This window comes from Microcebus murinus, chromosome 11, assembly GCF_040939455.1.
Source record: "Microcebus murinus isolate Inina chromosome 11, M.murinus_Inina_mat1.0, whole genome shotgun sequence".
Lineage (NCBI taxonomy): Eukaryota > Metazoa > Chordata > Mammalia > Primates > Cheirogaleidae > Microcebus > Microcebus murinus.
Window position 1 is genome coordinate 50,256,331 of NC_134114.1, and position 18,141 is coordinate 50,274,471.

An 18,141-nucleotide genomic window follows, 5' to 3' on the forward strand; every position below is an offset into this window, starting at 1 on the left:
ATTACAGGCGTGAGCCACCGCGCCAGGCCAAGACTTTGGCTTTCTCATCAGAAAAATGTTGATTCATACACGAACTTCCAGGAAGAGCATACCTTACAGTCCTAGATAAAGAAAACCTGGGCCTGGCATCATCATTACGCTTACGGAACACTGGAACCCGCTGTGCCAGTGGCAGCCCATAGGTGGCGCTGCAGGGACAGCTAAGTGGGCCGACTGCGTCCACCGCAGAGGCTGATGGGGGGGCGGGGATTCGATCCGTCTCCCCCGCGATGGGAGGAGCCTAAGATGGGATGAGGGAAGGCGAGTGTTATGCTGTGCGCAAGCGCAAGGCTGGGCACTCCCCCGGGAGAGAGGGCTGCTGGGCCGGATGACGTGGCCTGGCAACGTCCCGGCCGGTGTGCCTCTCGGGAACTGGGCGCCGCTGAACTACCCGCGGCCTAGTCCCGACGCGCGTGTGTGAGCCGGAGCTGGGGACAGCGACAGCGACGGCGGCGGCCCGGCTTGCGGGGACCCGACGGGCCGCTGCCATGGGGGAGTGACCCGCCTGTGTCCGCTGGTCCGCGGCAGCCGCGAGACATGAGGAGACCCCGCGGCAGGGGCAGCGGCGGCGGCTCCTGAGCCCCGGGATGGAGGAGAAATACGGCGGGGACGTACTGGCCGGCCCCGGCGGCGGCGGTGGAGGCGGCCTCGGGCCGGTGGACGTGCCCAGCGCTCGGTAAGGGGCCGATCCAGACTCGCTGCTCGTCCATGCGAGGACTAGGACAGCAGCCGCCTGCCTGCTCGCTCCGGACACACCTTCCCCGGCCTCCCTCCGCCCCCGCTGACAGCCCGGGGCGTCCTGGGGTCGGCACGCGCCCCAATGCCCTCCGTCCTCGCCCCCCGCTTTCCTGCTTGCAGGCTGCCTCTAGGTTCCCTTGGCTTCTCTGGCGTCCGCTGCAGAATGAACGCTTTAAAATCCAGGAAGCTTCTGCAAGGAGTTTCTGGGTTTCAGGGCACACCGTCAACCTTAGAACTGCCCGCCAGTTCACGTGAGAGCTTTTTCTCATCTGTGAGAAACATTTCTCTTGGCTGTTTCTCCCTGAAATAGTTTAGTGACTACCGGCCCATTCTGACGTCTCCCTACGTAAATTAGGGGCAAGTGTTACCATAGAACTCGGAAGTTCAGGTTAACCCAGCACATCAGGAATATAGCTCCGTTTCTTTTTTGGTTTATTTTATTTTATTATTAAGTAAGAAATGTATGCTTGTCAAAAAATTCAAACAGTACAGAAATTCCCCTTTACTCTCTCAAATCCTCCCACCAACACCAAAAGGTAAGGGGCAGAGTGCTTCAGTGACCACTTCTGAGTATGTACTTCCTGTCTCTAAGTTTGGAGGTGGTGTCAAAGATGCCTAAAATGTGGCCCACCAATTTGGGTGGAACCTGGTATTCACTGCCTTCATTTTTTAAAAAAGGTTAAGTTTTTCTCGTTCTTGAATTTTTTCTTTGAGAGTGATAAATTCTTTAGAACTATAGTAATAGCATTACTAACATAACCTTTTTTTTTTTTTTAGCGTATTATGGGAGTACAAGTGTTAAGGTTACATATATTGCCCATGCCCCCCCCAACACAACCTTTTTTATGAAAAGGGAAGGAACACCACATATGATGCTGGAACAGAGCTTTAACCAACTGCATTTTTTGTAGCATACATTTTTAATTTTCTAATCTATTTTGAATATATCATTTTGTAAATAACAGCATATCAGATGTCAGTTATCAAGACATGACAACTAAATGCAATAGAGGTTTTTAGTCTGGATTTGGTGGTGGAAGGAAAAAAGCTTTAAAGGACTTTACTAGGTCAATTGACAATATTGGACTAAGGGACAGTAAATTAGATGAAAGTATATTACTGTTAAATTTCCTGACGTTGACAGCTCTGCTGGTTTTATAAGAAAATGTCCATGTTCTTAGGAAATACAAGTATGTAGGGGTAAAGGACCATGATATATGTAACTTACTCTCAAATAGTCCAGGGGGGAAAAACGCCTGTGCATATATTTAGAGCGAGAGAGAAAATAATAAATTAAATGAAACAATATATTAACAACTAGGGAATCTAAGTAAATGGTATACTATTCTTGCAACTTTTATGTAAACTTGAAATTATTTTAAATAAGTAGTTTAAAAGTTATTTATTCAAGAGCTTATTGTCTTAGATAGGGAAATGTAGTAAACCATCCTTTGCTATCTTATTTGCATTATTTACTTAGCAGAGCTGCCATTCTATTGTAAATTATTGCAGAATTAAATTCAACTCAGGACTGGTTGAATTTTGATGGATTCTAGGTTACAAGAGTTTTAGTTTATATAATAGAGTAAAAATCAAGTACTGGTTATAATCTGCAACAAAAACTAATTGACAAATCCTTTAATTGTGGATATTTTTATGCCTAAATTCATAAAAATTATTCATATGGATTGTTTTAAATAACACTGTATTTTGGCATAAGTCCTCTTTGCAAAGAAGGGTGGAGTAGGTGATAGCCAACATTTGTTGAGCACCTCCTATGTTCCAAGTGCTTTAATACATCATCTCATTTAATTCTTACAACAGTCCTACAAACTAAGTAGTGGTATCCTTTCACAGACCGTTCAGGAAACCCAGTCAAACAAAAGTTAAGAAATTTGCCCAAGGTCACAAAACTAATGAATAGGTTGGGAGTCCTCATTATTTCAGACTCCATGTATAATGCCTTCTACATAGAAGACACATGAATATTTATTAAATGAATTGAACTTGAATTACACACTGGTTTTTATTCTTTTAGCCAAAGAACTGTGAACTGCTGCAGTGGGCAAAGCCCAAGAAGCAGGTTTGAGCCCAAATCCAAATATCAGTAATTCCAAGTTTAGAGAACCAGAAAACATTCTAAGCCTTCACAGAAAAGACCAGTGATACCTTTAACAAGACTAATTAATGGCAAATAATGATTTATAAGTTGGGGAGGTGAATTGGATCCCCTTGTGTTGCCCAGGGAGTCAGTGGTTTTGGGGGTTACGGCCCTTATTTAAGAGCCTCCCTCTCCTCTCCTCTCCCCAACCTTTACCCCCTAGTAAATGAAGCTGTTGTTTCCCTCTTTAATGTGAACTAGGAACATCTGCTCATCGATGTATGTATGGCTTCTTCGCCTGGTTTTTCATCTTTTAGCCCAACAGGAATATTTCATTAATTGGAACTATAAAAATCAAAGAACCCAACTTTTAACTAAAAAGTTAAAACGAGTTTAATTATGGTAATGTCTTCAAAGGCTCCTTCCTACTACTGGTGTTTTGCATATGCTGCTCCCTATACTTTGAAATACCCTTTACCTTTCCTTGCTATCTTCATATACATCTTGAACTCTGTGACAATGTCTTTTGCTTCCCTAAAGTTAGCTTCTTCCACATCTGTTATTTTAGAACTCTGTTAACTTACCTAGGTCACAGAAATATTTGTTTACTTGCCTGTCTGTCCCAGTAGACTGAGAGCTCCATAAGGACAGGGTTTCCCATGCACTGTGTCTTAGATATCACCTAGAAATGTATTTAGTTGTAAGTAACAAAACTAACAGGTTTAGGCTGGGCGCGGTGGCTCACACCTGTATTCCTAGCTCTCTGGGAGGCCGAGGTGGACGGATTGCTCAAGGTCAGGAGTTCAAAACCAGCCTGAGCAAGAGCAAGACCCAGTCTCCACTATAAATAGAAAGAAATTAATTGGCCAACTAATATATATATAGAAAATTAGCTGGGTATGGTGGTGCATGCCTGTATTCCCAGCTACCTGGGAGGCTGAGGCAGCAGGATCGCCTGAGCCCAGGAATTTGAGGTTGCTGTGAGCTAGACTGACGCCATGGCACTCACTCTAGCCCAGGCAACAAAGTGAGACTCTGTCTCAAAAAAAGGAAAAAAAAAAAAAAAAACAGGTTTAAACAAATAGGAATTTATCCTTCTCACATAAAAGAAACCAGAGGTTGTTGATGTTTATTCAGAACTTCACTGATAACATCTGGGACCTGAATTCTATATGTCTTTTCCTCTCTGTCATCATTACTGTATTGGCTTTCATGTTCAGATTTGTTATAAAATAGATGTGGCAGTTTTAGATAAAAATGTTCTTAGATAAATTGTAGATAAAAGTCCTCACTGTAAGGCAGGAGAAGAGTGGAAGAAGTAATTCCAGGTGCACCTTGCCCTTTTATCAGGAAGAGGGAAGGCTGTACCTGAAGCCACCCTGTCAGACTTCCCTTAGGTCTCGTTGGCCACGTTTGGCAAGTGAGCAAAGAATATTTGAAAAATGGCTAAATAGGCCTACAGGAGGTGTGCAAGATTCTTTGTTGATGTCAAGAATTTCTAGACTGCTGTGATTTTAATGTAACTATTGTTCCTGGTCTTTGTTTTTTCCCCTCCTTATCTTTAGGACTTTTTTCTCTAGCTTAAATAGGCCAAAGTCCAAATTCATCTTAGGTTTTTATATGTATTTTATCTTTCATATTTAGACATTATTTTACCATGGGCCATTGTGAATCTGTAATTGGGAACATTTGAGAAGAAGGGAATCCTCAAAATCCTTTTAGGTGAACTTTGATTTTCTTTGTGCTGTATTAGAAAGGACGCACTTAAGAAACATGGGCTTGGCCGGATGTAGTGGCTCATGCCTGTAATCCTAGCACTCTGGGAGGCAGAGGCGGATGGATCTTTTGAGCTCAGGAGTTCGAGACCAGCCTAAGCAAGAGCGAGATCCCATCTCTACTAAAAATAGAAAGAAATTAGCTGGACATCTGAAAATATATAGAAAAAAGTAGACGGGCATGGTAGCACATGGCTGTAGTGCCAGCTACTCGGGAGGCTGAGGCAGAAGGATCACTTGAGCCCAGGAGTGTGAGGTTGCTGTGAGCTAGGCTGATGCCATGGCACTCTAGCCTGGGCAATAGAGTGAGACTCTGCCTCAAAAAAAAAAAAAAAAAAGAAAGAAAAGGAACATAGGCTTAACTCTACCTAGCTCCCTCTGGGCTTCAACTTCCCAATGTACAACATGAGAGGAATTAGGCTAAAGAATGTCTATAAAGTGTTTTTTACCTCTTAAGTGTTAGTGTTCTATTTTTTCTAGTACACAGACATTTACTTTCGTACCTAGACAATTGCTAGAGATGTGGTAGGTATCCCAGAAGGGTTCTGCTGGGAAGTGGAAGCCTGGCTGTTGGGATATTGGAGTTAAGTGAGAGAAGGGGAGGCAGGATTAAGAAGGGGAACATCTTTTTCATCTCCACATTTTTAAAAAGCCTAGTACCTTATCCTTCCTTTCCTTTTTTTTTTTTCTTTTTATTTCAGGATATTATGAGGGTTCAAACATTTTGGTTACATTTTATGTCTTTGCCTCACCCAAGGGAGGATTAGAGGCATGCCCTTCCCCTCTACAATGCTCACCATGTCCATTAGTTGTGAGTTTAACCTCCCCCCCCAACTCCCTAATCCCTGGGGAATATTACTACCGTGTAAGCACCATAGTGTTGATCAATCAGTGCCAATTTGATGGGCGAGTACATGTGGAGCCTATTCTTCCAGTCTTGTGATGTCTCACTTCAGATAATGGGCTCAAGCTCTATCCTTGAAAATATATGAGGTGCTAGGTCACTGTCGTTTCTTATAATTTTTTTTTTTTTTTTTGAGACAGAGTCTCGCTTGTTGCCTAGGCTAGAGTGAGTGCCCTGGCGTCAGCCTAGCTCACAGCAACCTCAAACTCCTGGGCTCAAGCAATCCTTCTGCCTCAGCCGCCCGAGTAGCTGGGACTACAGGCATGCGCCACCATGCCCGGCTAATTTTATTTTATATATATTAGTTGGCCAATTAATTTCTTTCTATTTATAGTAGAGACAGGGTCTCGCTCTTGCTCAGGCTGGTTTCGAACTCCTGACCTCGAGCAATCCGCCCGCCTCGGCCTCCCAGAGAGCTAGGATTACAGGCGTGAGCCACCGCGCCCGGCCCGTTTCTTATAATTGAGTAATATTCCATTGTATACATACACCAAATTTTAATAATCCACTCATGAATCAACCAGCACTTGAATTGTTTCCACATCCTTGCAATAATGCATTGTGCTGCCAAAAACATTTGGGTGCAGATGTCTTTATTATAGAATGTCTTTTGCTCTTTGGGGTAGATGCCTAATAATACTATTGCTAGATTGAATGGTATTTCTGTTTTTAGCTCTTTGAGGCATCTCCAAATTCTTTTCCAAAGAAGTTGCACTAATTTGCAGTCCCACCAGCAGTGTAAGCATATTCTCGTCTCTCTGCATCCTCGCCATTATTAGTTGTTTTGGGATTTTTTGATAGAGGCCCGTCTCACTGGGGTTAGGTGATATCTCATTGTGGTTTTGATTTGCATTTCTCTAATGATTAGAGATGTTGAGCCTTTTTTTTTTTTTTTATGTTTACTGGCCATTATTCTGTCTTCTTTTGAAAAGTTTTGTTTATTTTCTTTGCCCATTTGTTGATGGGGTTGTTTGATTTTTTTCTTGTTGATTTTTTAAAGTTCTAGATAGATTCTTGTTATCAGCCTTTATCAGATGTGTAGAGAGCAAACGTTTTTTCTCCTATTCTATAGGCTGTCTATTCGCTCTAGTGACAGTTTCTTTGGCTGTACAAAAGCTTTTGAATTAGATCAGATCCCATTTATTTATTTTTGTTGCTGCTGTGATTGCTTTGGGGGTCTACTTCAAAAATTTTTTGCCTAGGCCGATGTTTGAAAGGGTCTTCCCAACATCTTCTAGAATTCTTAAGGTTTCATGCCTTAGGTTTAACTCTGTTATCCATCTTTTTTTTTTTTTTTTTTTTTGAGACAGAGTCTCACTTTGTTGCCCAGGCTAGAGTGAGTGCTGTGGCATCAGCCTAGCTCACAGCAACCTCAAACTCCTGGGCTCAAGCAATCCTCCTGCCTCAGCCTCCCAAGTAGCTGGGACTACAGACATGCTCCACCATGCCCGGCTAATTTTTTCTCTATATATTAGTTGGCCAATTAATTTCTTTCTATCTATAGTAGAGACAGGGTCTCGCTCAGGCTGGTTTTGAACTCCTGACCTTGAGCAATCCGCCCACCTTGGCCTCCCAGAGTGCTAGGATTACAGGCTTGAGCCACCACGCCCGGCCTGTTATCCATCTTGAATTGATTTTTGTGAGAGTTGGGGATCCAGTTTCAATCTTCTGCATGTAGCTATACAGTTTTCCTAGCATCATTTATTGAAAAGGGATTATTTTCCCCAGTGTATATTTTTGTTCTCTTTGTCAAAAATTAGATGACAATATGCGGATGGTTTCACCTCTGGATTCTCAGTCCTGTTCCAAAGGTCTATGTCTCTGTTGTCTCACAGCAACCTCAAACTCTGGGCTCGAGCAATCCTTCTACCTCAGCTTCCTGAGTAGCTGGGACTACAGGCATGTGCCACCAAGCCCAGCTAATTTTTTCTATATATTTTTAGTTAGCAAACTAATTTCTTTCTATTTTTAGTAGAGACGGGGTCTCGCTCTTGCTCAGGCTGGTTTCGAACTCCTGACTTTGAGCCATCCTCCGGCCTCAGCCTCCCAGAGTCCTAGGATTACAGGCGTGAGCCACCACACCCGGCCAGTGTCTCTGTTCTTGTTGGCAGTACCATGCTGTTTTAATTACTATAGACTTGTACAGCTTGAAGTCTGATAGACTCATACCTCCCAGTTTGTTATTTTTTACTTAAGATGGCTTTGGCTGTACAGGGTCATCTCTGGTTACATACAAAGCGTAGAATTATTTTTTCTAGATCTGTAAAGAATGATGATGGTACTTTGATAAGGATTGCATTAATTCTGTAGATCGCTTTAGGCAGTATGGACATTTTAACGATATTGATTCTACCAATCCATGAGCAAGGTAGATTTTTCCATCTATTTCCATCTTCTACAGTTTCTTTTGTTAGTGTTTCGTAGTTGTCCCTATATAGTCTCTCACATCTTTTGTTAAATATATTCATAGATATTTATTTTTCTTTGAGGTATTGTAAAAGGTATAGCGTTTATTTGAATTTCAGCTTTACTGTTATTGGCATATATGAATGCCTCTGATTTGTGTGTATTGAATTTGTATCCTGAGACTTTACTGAATTCATTTATTGATTCTAGGAGTATCTTGGTTGAATCCTTGGGGTTTTCTAGATATAATATCATATCATCGGCAAAGAGCAAATGTTTGATCTCATCTGCCCCCATTTGGGTGCCCTTAATTCTCCTCTCTTGTTTGATTACTAAAGCAAGGACTTCCAGCATTATGTTGAATAGAAGTGGAGATAGTCAGCAACCTTTTCTGGTTCCGGTTCTAAGTGGGAATGGTTTCAATTTTTCCCCATTCAGTATGATATTGGCCATGGGTTTATCATAAATGGACTTGATAATTTTAAGGTCTAACCCGTCTATCCTATTTTGTTAAAAGTTTTTATTATAAAGGTGTGCTAGACTTTGTCAAATGCTTTTTCTGCATCTATTGAGAGAATCATATGGTTTTTGTTCTTGCTTTTGTTTATGAGGCAAATTGCATTTATAGATTTGCATATGTTGAACCAGCCTTGCATCCCTGGAATAAAGCCTACCTGGTCATGGTGAATTTTTTTTGATATGCTGCTGAATTCGATTTACCTTCTGTTTAGACCTTGCCATAGGCTAAGCCTCATGACTCCTGTACTAGTTGAGGAGGAATAGTTGCTTGACTCTTCTGGGCAGGAACCTGGGGATCCTATTACTTGGAAGACTTCCTAAGGCGGCTCCTCTTTTCGGCTTCTCACTCCCCTTCCAAGGTGCTTCCAACTCCTCAGCCTTTTCAGGGCTGTGTAGGTCTGGTTACTTGACATTTCAACAATAACCCTCACTACAGTCACTTTTGCAAGGCAGAGGGAGGGACAAACCAAAGAAAGGCATTTACCATTCCTCTTTTTCTTCCTATATTGTGGTCCTCTAGTTTCATCACAGATAGACTTTAGTTTCTGTTTTGTTCTTATTTGTTTGAAGGAGTTAATTAAGTTAAAAAGTAGATTATAAAATTAGCCCAACTCAAGACTTTTTTAGTTTTGGTTTGGTGCTTTATCAAAAAATAAACTATATCTATACACAATCATTCATATACATTGAAAAGAAACCAGAAGTATATATGCCAAAATGTTAACAGTAGTTAATGATGTGAATGGTGAATTATTTGGGAATTTTTTTTATTCTCTTTTTTTGTTCATGTATATTTCTGTTGTTTCTATAATGACCTCTACTGTAAAAGAAAGAAAACAGATTAATGAGTTCCTTGTAGTTTCGCTGATACTAAAATTTGCTTCTGTTTTTATTTTTCAGGTTAACAAAATATATCGTGTTACTATGTTTCACTAAATTTTTGAAAGCTGTGGGACTATTTGAATCATATGATCTCCTAAAAGCAGTTCACATTGTTCAATTCATTTTTATATTAAAACTTGGGTGAGTGTGTATGGGTTTTTTCCTTAATGTTTTTTTATTCTTTTAAAATCCCATTTTAACTTGAGTATGTTTAGGAAACTTTACATAGAGTTTTTTTGTGCAGTTTATTCCTCCTGACAAGTATTTGATATATTGTCATATATCTAGTATCATAAGTATTGATATCAATATCATATCAATATAAGTATTGATATATTTAAATGGAAGAATACTTAAAGGTTAGAGCACAAAAAGACATAAGAAAAGCTTGTTGTACTCTAATTACTTACCAAAACATAGACTTTAGTTTGTGTTAATGAAATTTTTATAAATTTCTTTTAATAGCTTGCTTAATAGAGGTCAACTGGATTCTCATGTGTTCCAGCATTCAACCTGTTGCAGTATCATATATGATCTGATATAAGCCTCTGAAAAACTTTGTTGTACACTTCTGAGAGACTAAGAGTGAGAGGCAAATAATGTCTTGGTATTTTTATGAAAGTGGTTTTGACCTTGCAGACTGCCTGAAATGGCTCAGGGACCCTAGGGATTCCCACACTGTTTCACTGATGGAGCCCAATCTGCAAGCAGGTACAGAATGTTACCTGAGGCTTGTCTTAGTGTAGATACTCCTTATTTTCTAAGTTAAACCATGCTAGACTGTGTTCACTACATAATCCCTTCATAGGACAGGGTCCTCACATAGTATAAGCATTACATTATTTCATATATAAAAAATTTGTTCTCAGTAAAGATTTCTGGACCTTGAGATTGATAGTGACCACCCTCTGTGTTAATAAAAATCTGTTAGAGACTCTTGAGAGTATAATTTTGGTAATTTGGGGAAAATATTTCTGACTAGGAAATTTTAAGCACCAGTTGTATATAATTTTTTATAATTATTTTAGCAGTGTGAAAAGTAGGAAAATATAATTAGCATTTTCTTCATTTCTATTATATTATTTTAAAATGTACTATTACTGAATTTTAGAGAAGATAGGAATTATTTTCTTTGATATTTCAAGGTATAAAAAAATACTGATACTATTTTACTTTTGTGGCCTCTGAACTAGTTCTGAAGACAGTTCTGTCCAGGTGCAAAAGGAGTTCTGTCCAGGTGCATTGGCTCACACCTGTAATCTCAGCACTTTGGAAGGCCAAGGCAAGAGGATTGCTTGAAGCCAGGAGTTTGAGACTAGCCTGGCCAACATACCAAGACTCCATCTCTGCAAAAAATTTAAAAATTAGCTAGCCATGGTCTAGCCAGGAGTTTGAGACTAGCCTGGCCAACATACCAAGACTCCATCTCTGCAAAAAATTTAAAAATTAGCTAGCCATAGTCTCACGTGACTAAAGTCCCAGCTGCTTGGGAGGCTGAGTCAGGAAGATCACTTAAACCCAGGAATTCAAGGTTACAGTGAGTTATTATGGGCCCTTGCACTCAGCCTGGGCATAGAACAAAGCCTTATCTCTAAAAAAATTTAAATAACAAAAGAAGAGTTCCCAAAATGTTGCAATGGGAGCCTTATTAAAATAAATATAGTTCTCCAGTATGATTTCTTTTTTTTTCTTTTTTCTTTTTTTTTTTTTTGAGACAGAGTCTCACTTTGTTGCCCAGGCTAGAGTGAGTGCCATGGCGTCAGCCTAGCTCACAGCAACCTCAAACTCCTGGGCTCAAGCGATCCTACTGCCTCAGCCTCCCGAGTAGCTGGGACTACAAGCATGCGCCACCATGCCCGGCTGATTTTTTCTATATATATTAGTTGGCCAATTAATTTCTTTCTATTTATAGTAGAGACAGGATCTTGCTCTTGCTCAGGCTGGTTTAGAACTCCTGACCTCGAGCAATCCGCCCGCCTCGGCCTCCCAAAGTGCTAGGATTACAGGTGTGAGCCACCGCACCTGGACAGTATGATTTCTTGAGGATAACATACCTTTCAAGTTATAGTATATTTGTTTAAAATAGGTATCTTTACTTAAAACTGTATCATGTATTTAATATTGATTAATATTAATATATTAATGTTTTAATATTTACAGGACTGCATTTTTTATGGTTTTGTTTCAAAAGCCATTTTCTTCTGGGAAAACTATTACCAAACACCAGGTAAGGCTTTTGCAGAATCCTTTATTCCTAGCAGCTTACCATTTAGTGGGTGAAGATACAGTGCTTATTTTTTTTTCTTTATTTTGAAATAGAGTCTTGCTTTGTTGCCCAGGCTAGAGTGAGTGCAATGCTTATTTTTTTGATCAGGGGTACTAATGAATAACTTAAGTACACAACAGAACACTTCTAGAATTAACTTACTCTTGACTTGTCTTTTTAGGATAGAGGTTCAAGAGTAAACTATAAAATGCTAAGATAATGGAATGTTTAAAAATACACAAAAGGGTAAAAAATACAACAGCATTTATATAATTGTCTTCTTTAATACTGGCTTTTTATTCTGAAAAATTTACAAATCAAACATGAAGCCATGCCCAAGAGCCTAGTACAAATGTCACTACTGGGAGGCTGATAAAGCACAGGGGTTAAGAGTGAGGCCTCTGGAGTCAGGCAAATTCATGTTCTGTCTGTCCTACTTACTCAGCCTTACGTTGGGCAAGTTACTAAATTTCTTTCTACCTTAATTTGCTCACCCGTAAAATGGAGCTATGAGGAATAAATAAATTAATACATATGAAGTTCTTAGAATAATGCCTGGCATATAGTGAGTATGCAATACTTATTAGGATGCAACACATCACCCTCATTGTCATTGTCATTTTTCCCTTTAGACAGCTGAGGTTCAAACTTCATGCTAGAAATGTCCTACATTTTACATAATTATCCCACATTATCACTTCTTTGGACAGCAATTATACCCTACTACATGTTTGCTTTATGCCACTACTTAGAAAACTACACTATGGTTTTTTAATTAGAATGGCAAATTTAAGTACTTCTTTAGAGACCAAGAACATTTTTTAAAATGGGATTAGTATTTAAACCCCATCTTAACTTTTTTTCTCTCTTTTCAAATATTGGAGCACTAATAATTCCTGATGGAAAATAACTTAAATACTAAAACTTAAGAGTTCCTAAGAAACTAGTGAGAAATTGAGAAAACAAAATTGTACTTAGTAGAAAAAGATTTCAAGATCTAACAACAGACAAACATAGATAAGGAAAGCAGAACACTGTCTTGCAAATATAGAATTAGTCAAAAGATCTTAACGTTTTTCTATTTCAAGATATTTAAGTATTTCACTTCACCTTTAAACTATTTGTTATTGTTATCTTTCTCTGTGTGTTTTATTTATAAGAAGATTGAGATTTTAGCAAAACATGTGACTGAAATTTTTTTTTTTCCATTTATAGTGGATCAAAATATTTAAACATGCAGTTGCTGGGTGTATCATTTCACTCTTGTGGTTTTTTGGCCTTACTCTTTGTGGACCACTAAGGTAAATAAAAATGCATATGTAGAATGATTTATATTTTTGTTTTGAATATTAACTTTGTTCTGTATTTTTATGTCAAATATTTATTTGTATAAATGGTTATATCACTTCTGTAGCATTGGATAGAATTCAACAAATGGGGCGCAGGGAGGAGAATTTGTTTAGTTTGTGGACTAGTTTTTTGGTGACTACCATTAATATCTTTATTCATGATTTGTCATAAATATTTTACTAGTTAGAATCCAAAGAGTTTCAGGAAATTTTTAGCATAAGTGGCTTTTTAAAAAAATCATTTTTAGTAACCCCTTCTGCACTGATTTAGAAGCTAAAATATTTAAAATGGTAAATAAAATCAACCAATAAGGCTTGGCACAGTAACTCATACCTGTCTGTAATAGCAGCACTTTGGGAGAGGGTTGCTTTAGGGCAGGAGTTCAAGACTAGCTTGGGCAACATAGTGAGACCTGTCTCTACAAAAAATTTTTGAAAATTAGCGAGGCGTGGTGGTACACACCTGTAGTCCAAGCTACTGGAGAGGCTGAGGCAGGAGGAGAATGGCTTGAGCCCAGGAGTTCGAAGCTGCAGTGAACTACAACCAAGAAAGAAGAGAGCAAAATCTTTAAGAGCACCATAGCACCTTGTAAACTTATAAACAAATGTCTTGGGAATAGTGAGTGGGTCAATCATCAGATTAAAGGTGTGATGGGTTAAGTAGACTACTATCATTTCATCTGCCCCTAGATCTGTATAAAGTAATCTTTTTATGCAAATGGGCTTGTTTAGGAAGGAAATGTGCAAATGGGCTGCTTAAGGGCCACTTAATAGTGCAACTGTGTGTAAGCATCCTTTTAAATATTTCTCTGTCTCTAAAGGGTTTTACTTAGTGGGGAAGTGTAAGAAAGTACCTTGCCATTGATAAGAGAGGAATATGAGGGTGAGAGGTAAGGAGTAAAATGAAGGATGTTCTAAAGGATCTCACTCAGAATAGTGGAAAGTGAAGGGTGGAAAATGCTTTGTAGAAGGTGTTTTCCCCTCTCACGGCCAATAGAATAGCTTCTGGATTGGGATCCCTTTGGCTTATTTGCCCTGGTAGCAGTAATATCCTGGAGGAGTGGGAAAGCTGGCTGAGTTTCTCAGCTTGGGGAGAGCTTTTTCAGCTTATTCTTGAATATGATTGAGTGGTGCTGTTGCTTATCATCTGCAATATTTTAAATTTCTTATTCAAGAAATTATGTTTTGGGCCAGTCACAGTGGCTCACACCTGTAATCCTAGCACTCTGGGAGGCTGAGGTAGGAGGATTGCTTGAGCTCAAGAGTTCGAGACCAGCCTGAGCAAGAGCGAGACCCTGTCTCTACTAAAAATATAAAGATATTAACCAAACAATAAAAATAGAGAAAATTAGCCAGGCATGGTGGTGCATGCCTGTAGTCCTAGCTACTTGGGAGGCTGAGGCCCTGTCTCTACTAAAAATATAAAGATATTAACCAAACAATAAAAATAGAGAAAATTAGCCAGGCATGGTGGTGCATGCCTGTAGTCCTAGCTACTTGGGAGGCTGAGGCAGGAGGATCACTTGAGCCCAGGAGTTTGAGGTTGCTGTGAGCGAGGCTGATGCCACAGCACTCTAGCCCAGTCAAGAGAATGAGACTCTGTGTCAAAAAATAAAAAAAGAAATTATGTTTTGGTTCATATATTACTAAATCACTGGCCCTGTATGTAGGATAGGGAGGAAAGGGGAAAATACTTAAATTTTACTTGGGTCCTTCTTTAGTCATCTACTTCTTCCTATCCTTATAACCCCTTACCACCACCAACAGTGCCCCCCACGTTCTTTTACTAAGACCATCATGCACTTTCTCAATTGGAGAGACTCCTTTGGTGTTTCATAGTCTATCTTATTTCAGGCTAGCATTACACTGTTGATATATTTATTTTCTTAAATTATATTCTTCTAAATAGTATAGAATTAAAGTTATCACTGATACATTCTCATTGCAGATTTTTGGGTAAAGAGGAAAAATGAAAAATTTACTTTACAATCAGCTGAAAATCTGTTTTACTATTTAGATCATATAAGCTTCCTTTTGCATGCCTATAATCCTAGCATTCTGGGAGGCTGAGGCAGGAGAATTGCTTGACCTCAGGAGATCAAGACCAGCCTGAGCAAGAGCCAAGACCCTGTCTCTACTAAAAATAGAAAAATTAGTTGGGTGTCATGGTACACAAATGTAGTCCCAGCTGCTTGGGAGGCTGAGGCAGGAGGATCACTTGAGCCCAGGAGTCTGAAGTTGCAATGAGCTACGATAACTCAACTGCACTCTACACAGGGTGACAGAGCAAGACTCTGTCTCAAAACAAAGCTTCCTTTTGGCTGGTAATAATATTTTTAAAATTTTCTAAACAAATATTTCATAAATAAAATAAATATAGATATACATATGTTTAAAGAATATTAAAGTAAACATCCATGTATCCAACACCCAGTCCCCAAAATAAAACCTTACTAACATCTGTAAAGCCTTTGTGTCTCTACTGATTCTGTCCCCTTCTTTCCCTTTAGATGTAACCAGCATCTTAAGTTTTATTTTTCATTTTCTTGGTTTTCTTTATAATTTTACCACATTTGTCATTTTTTAAAAGTGTTTGACTTTATATAAATTGAATTACAGTCATGCATTGCTTAACAACAGGGATATGTTCTAAAAAATTTGTCATTAGTCAATTTCGTGCTTGTGTAAACATCACAGAGTGTACTTACACAAAGCTAGATGGTATACAGCCTACTGCACATGTAAGCTATATGGTATAGCCTATGGATCCTAGCCTACAAACTTATATGGTATGTTACTGTGCTAAATACTGTAGGCAACTGTAGCACAATGCTAAGTATTTGTGTATCTAAACATATGTAAACATAAAAAAGAAAATATAAAAGTACAATATAAAAGATAAAATTGATACACCTGTACAGGGCACTTATGAGTAGAACTTGTGGGACTGGAGTTGCTCTTGGTGAAACAGTGAGTGAATAAGTGCCGAGTGAATGTGAAGGCCTAGGACATTACTATACACTGCTATAAACTGCATAAACATTGTACACACTTAGGCCACACAAAATTTGTAAAAAAAAAAAAAAAAATCTTTTTTAATCCCATCCCAGCTATTTTTTTAAATCCTATCCCAGCTTATTTTCTTTCTTCAATAATAAATTAACCTTAGGCCGGGCGTAGTGGCTCACGCCTGTAATCCTAGCACTCTGGGAGGTCGAGGTGGGCGCATTGCTTGAGGTCATGAGTTCAGAACCAGCCTGAGCGAGACCCCGTCTCTACTAAAAATAGAAAGAAATTAATTGACCAACTAAAAATATACATACAAAAAATTATCCAGGCATGGTGGCGCATGCCTGTAGTCCCAGCTACTTGGGAGGCTGAGGCAGGAGGATCGCTTGAGCCCAGGAGATTGAGGTTGCTGTGAGCTAGGCTGATGCCACGGCACACACTCTAGCCTGGGCAACAAAGTGAGACTCTATCTCTAAAAAAATTAATTAATTAATTAATTAATTAATTAACCTTAGCTTACTGTAACTTTTTTACTTAAAACTTTTTTTTTTTTTTGAGGAGAGGGAAAGAATTTATTAATTTGCCAGCAAAGAGGAGGTTCGCAGACTCCCATCTTAAAGTACCAACATCCTCTTTTTTAACTTTTTTACTATTTTGTAATAGTGCTTAGCTTAAAACACAAGCACATTGTACAGCTGTACAAAAATTTTCTTTATATCCTTATTCTAAAAGTTTTTCCTATTTTTAGAATTTTTAAATTTATTTATTTTACTTTTTGAACTTTGTTGTTAAAAATGAAGACAGACGCATTAACCTATGCCCACATGGGGTCAGGATCATCAATATTGTCTTCCACCTCCACGTCTTGTTCCACTGGGAAGTCTTCAGGGGCAATAGCATGCATAGAGCTGTCATCTATGATAATAGATGATATGTTATGATAACACAACTTCTGGAATACCTCCGGAAGGTATTCCAGGACCTGCCTGAAGCTGTTTTATTGCTAATTTTTTTATAAGTAGGAATACATTCTAAAATAACGATAAAAAGCATAGTAAATGCAAAAACCACTAACATAGTCATTTATTATTGTTATCAAGTACTATGTACTGTGCATAGTTATATGTGCTGTACCTTGATACAACTGGCAGCTCAATAGGTTTGTTTACACCAGCATCACCACAAATACATGCTTTGTAATATGACATAACAGCTAGGCAATTGGAATTTTTCAGCTGCGTTATAATCTTATGGGACCACCTTCGTACTTGTGGTCCTTCTTTGAGACATCATTATGCAGCACATGACTGTGCACTGCCTGTGTTTTTTGGCCTGCTGTAAACAATGCTGGTATAAACAACCTGGTACATATATACAAGACATCTGTATGATATAATTCTAGGAGTGGTATTCTTGGGTATTTGTATCTTCGATATTTCTAAGGTAGATAATGGCAAAATATTTTCCAAAGCAGTTTTACCTATTTGTGTTTGTGAAATAATGTTTTGTGAAATCAAAGGAAAGTATTTTATTTTCTTTACCTCTAGTTGAATTCATGCTTCCTGATAAAGATAAATTTCATGAATGATGCTTTATTTTCATAGGACTTTGCTGCTATTTGAACACAGTGATATTGTTGTCATTTCACTACTCAGTGTTTTGTTCACCAGTTCTGGAGGAGGACCAGCAAAGGTAGAATTTTCCATTATCGGTTACTTGGAAATTGAAAGTATAAGTGTGAAATATTATCCAAAGCAACAAAATTGTATATTTACCATTTATAAGAATTCAGGAGGCCAGGCTTGGTGGCTCATGCCTGTAATCCTAGCACTTTGAGCAGGAGGGTCACTTGAGACCAGGAGTTTGAGACCAGATGGACAACATAGCAAAACCCAATCTCTACAAAAAAATTTAAAAAGTACCCAGGTGTGGCTGCATGTAACTATTGTCCCAGCTACTTGAGAGGCTGAAGCTGGAAGAGCACTTATACTTGAGCCCAGGAGTTCGAGGTTACAGTGAACTGTGATTGGGCCATTGCACTACAGCCTGGGCAGTGACAGTAAAACTCTCTCTCTTAAAACAAAACAAAACAAAAAAAGCAGGGGCTTTTTCTGCTACTTTTACATTTTTCTCACAATTTTTTTTTTTTTTTT

General features: G+C 38.9%; 1 protein-coding gene across 1 annotated transcript in view; it reads left to right on the forward strand.

Moving 5' to 3' along the window:
- The first annotated feature begins 313 nt into the window (after positions 1-313).
- SLC30A5 (solute carrier family 30 member 5) overlaps positions 314-18,141 on the forward strand; it is a 33,969-nt gene continuing 16,141 nt past the window's right edge. Inside the window, exons 1-5 of the mRNA XM_012782859.3 lie at positions 314-715; positions 9,383-9,505; positions 11,525-11,591; positions 12,846-12,931; positions 17,593-17,680. Of these exons, the coding sequence (XP_012638313.1) occupies positions 627-715; positions 9,383-9,505; positions 11,525-11,591; positions 12,846-12,931; positions 17,593-17,680 (453 nt within the window). The 5' untranslated portion in view covers positions 314-626. The remainder of the gene's footprint in view (positions 716-9,382; positions 9,506-11,524; positions 11,592-12,845; positions 12,932-17,592; positions 17,681-18,141) is intronic.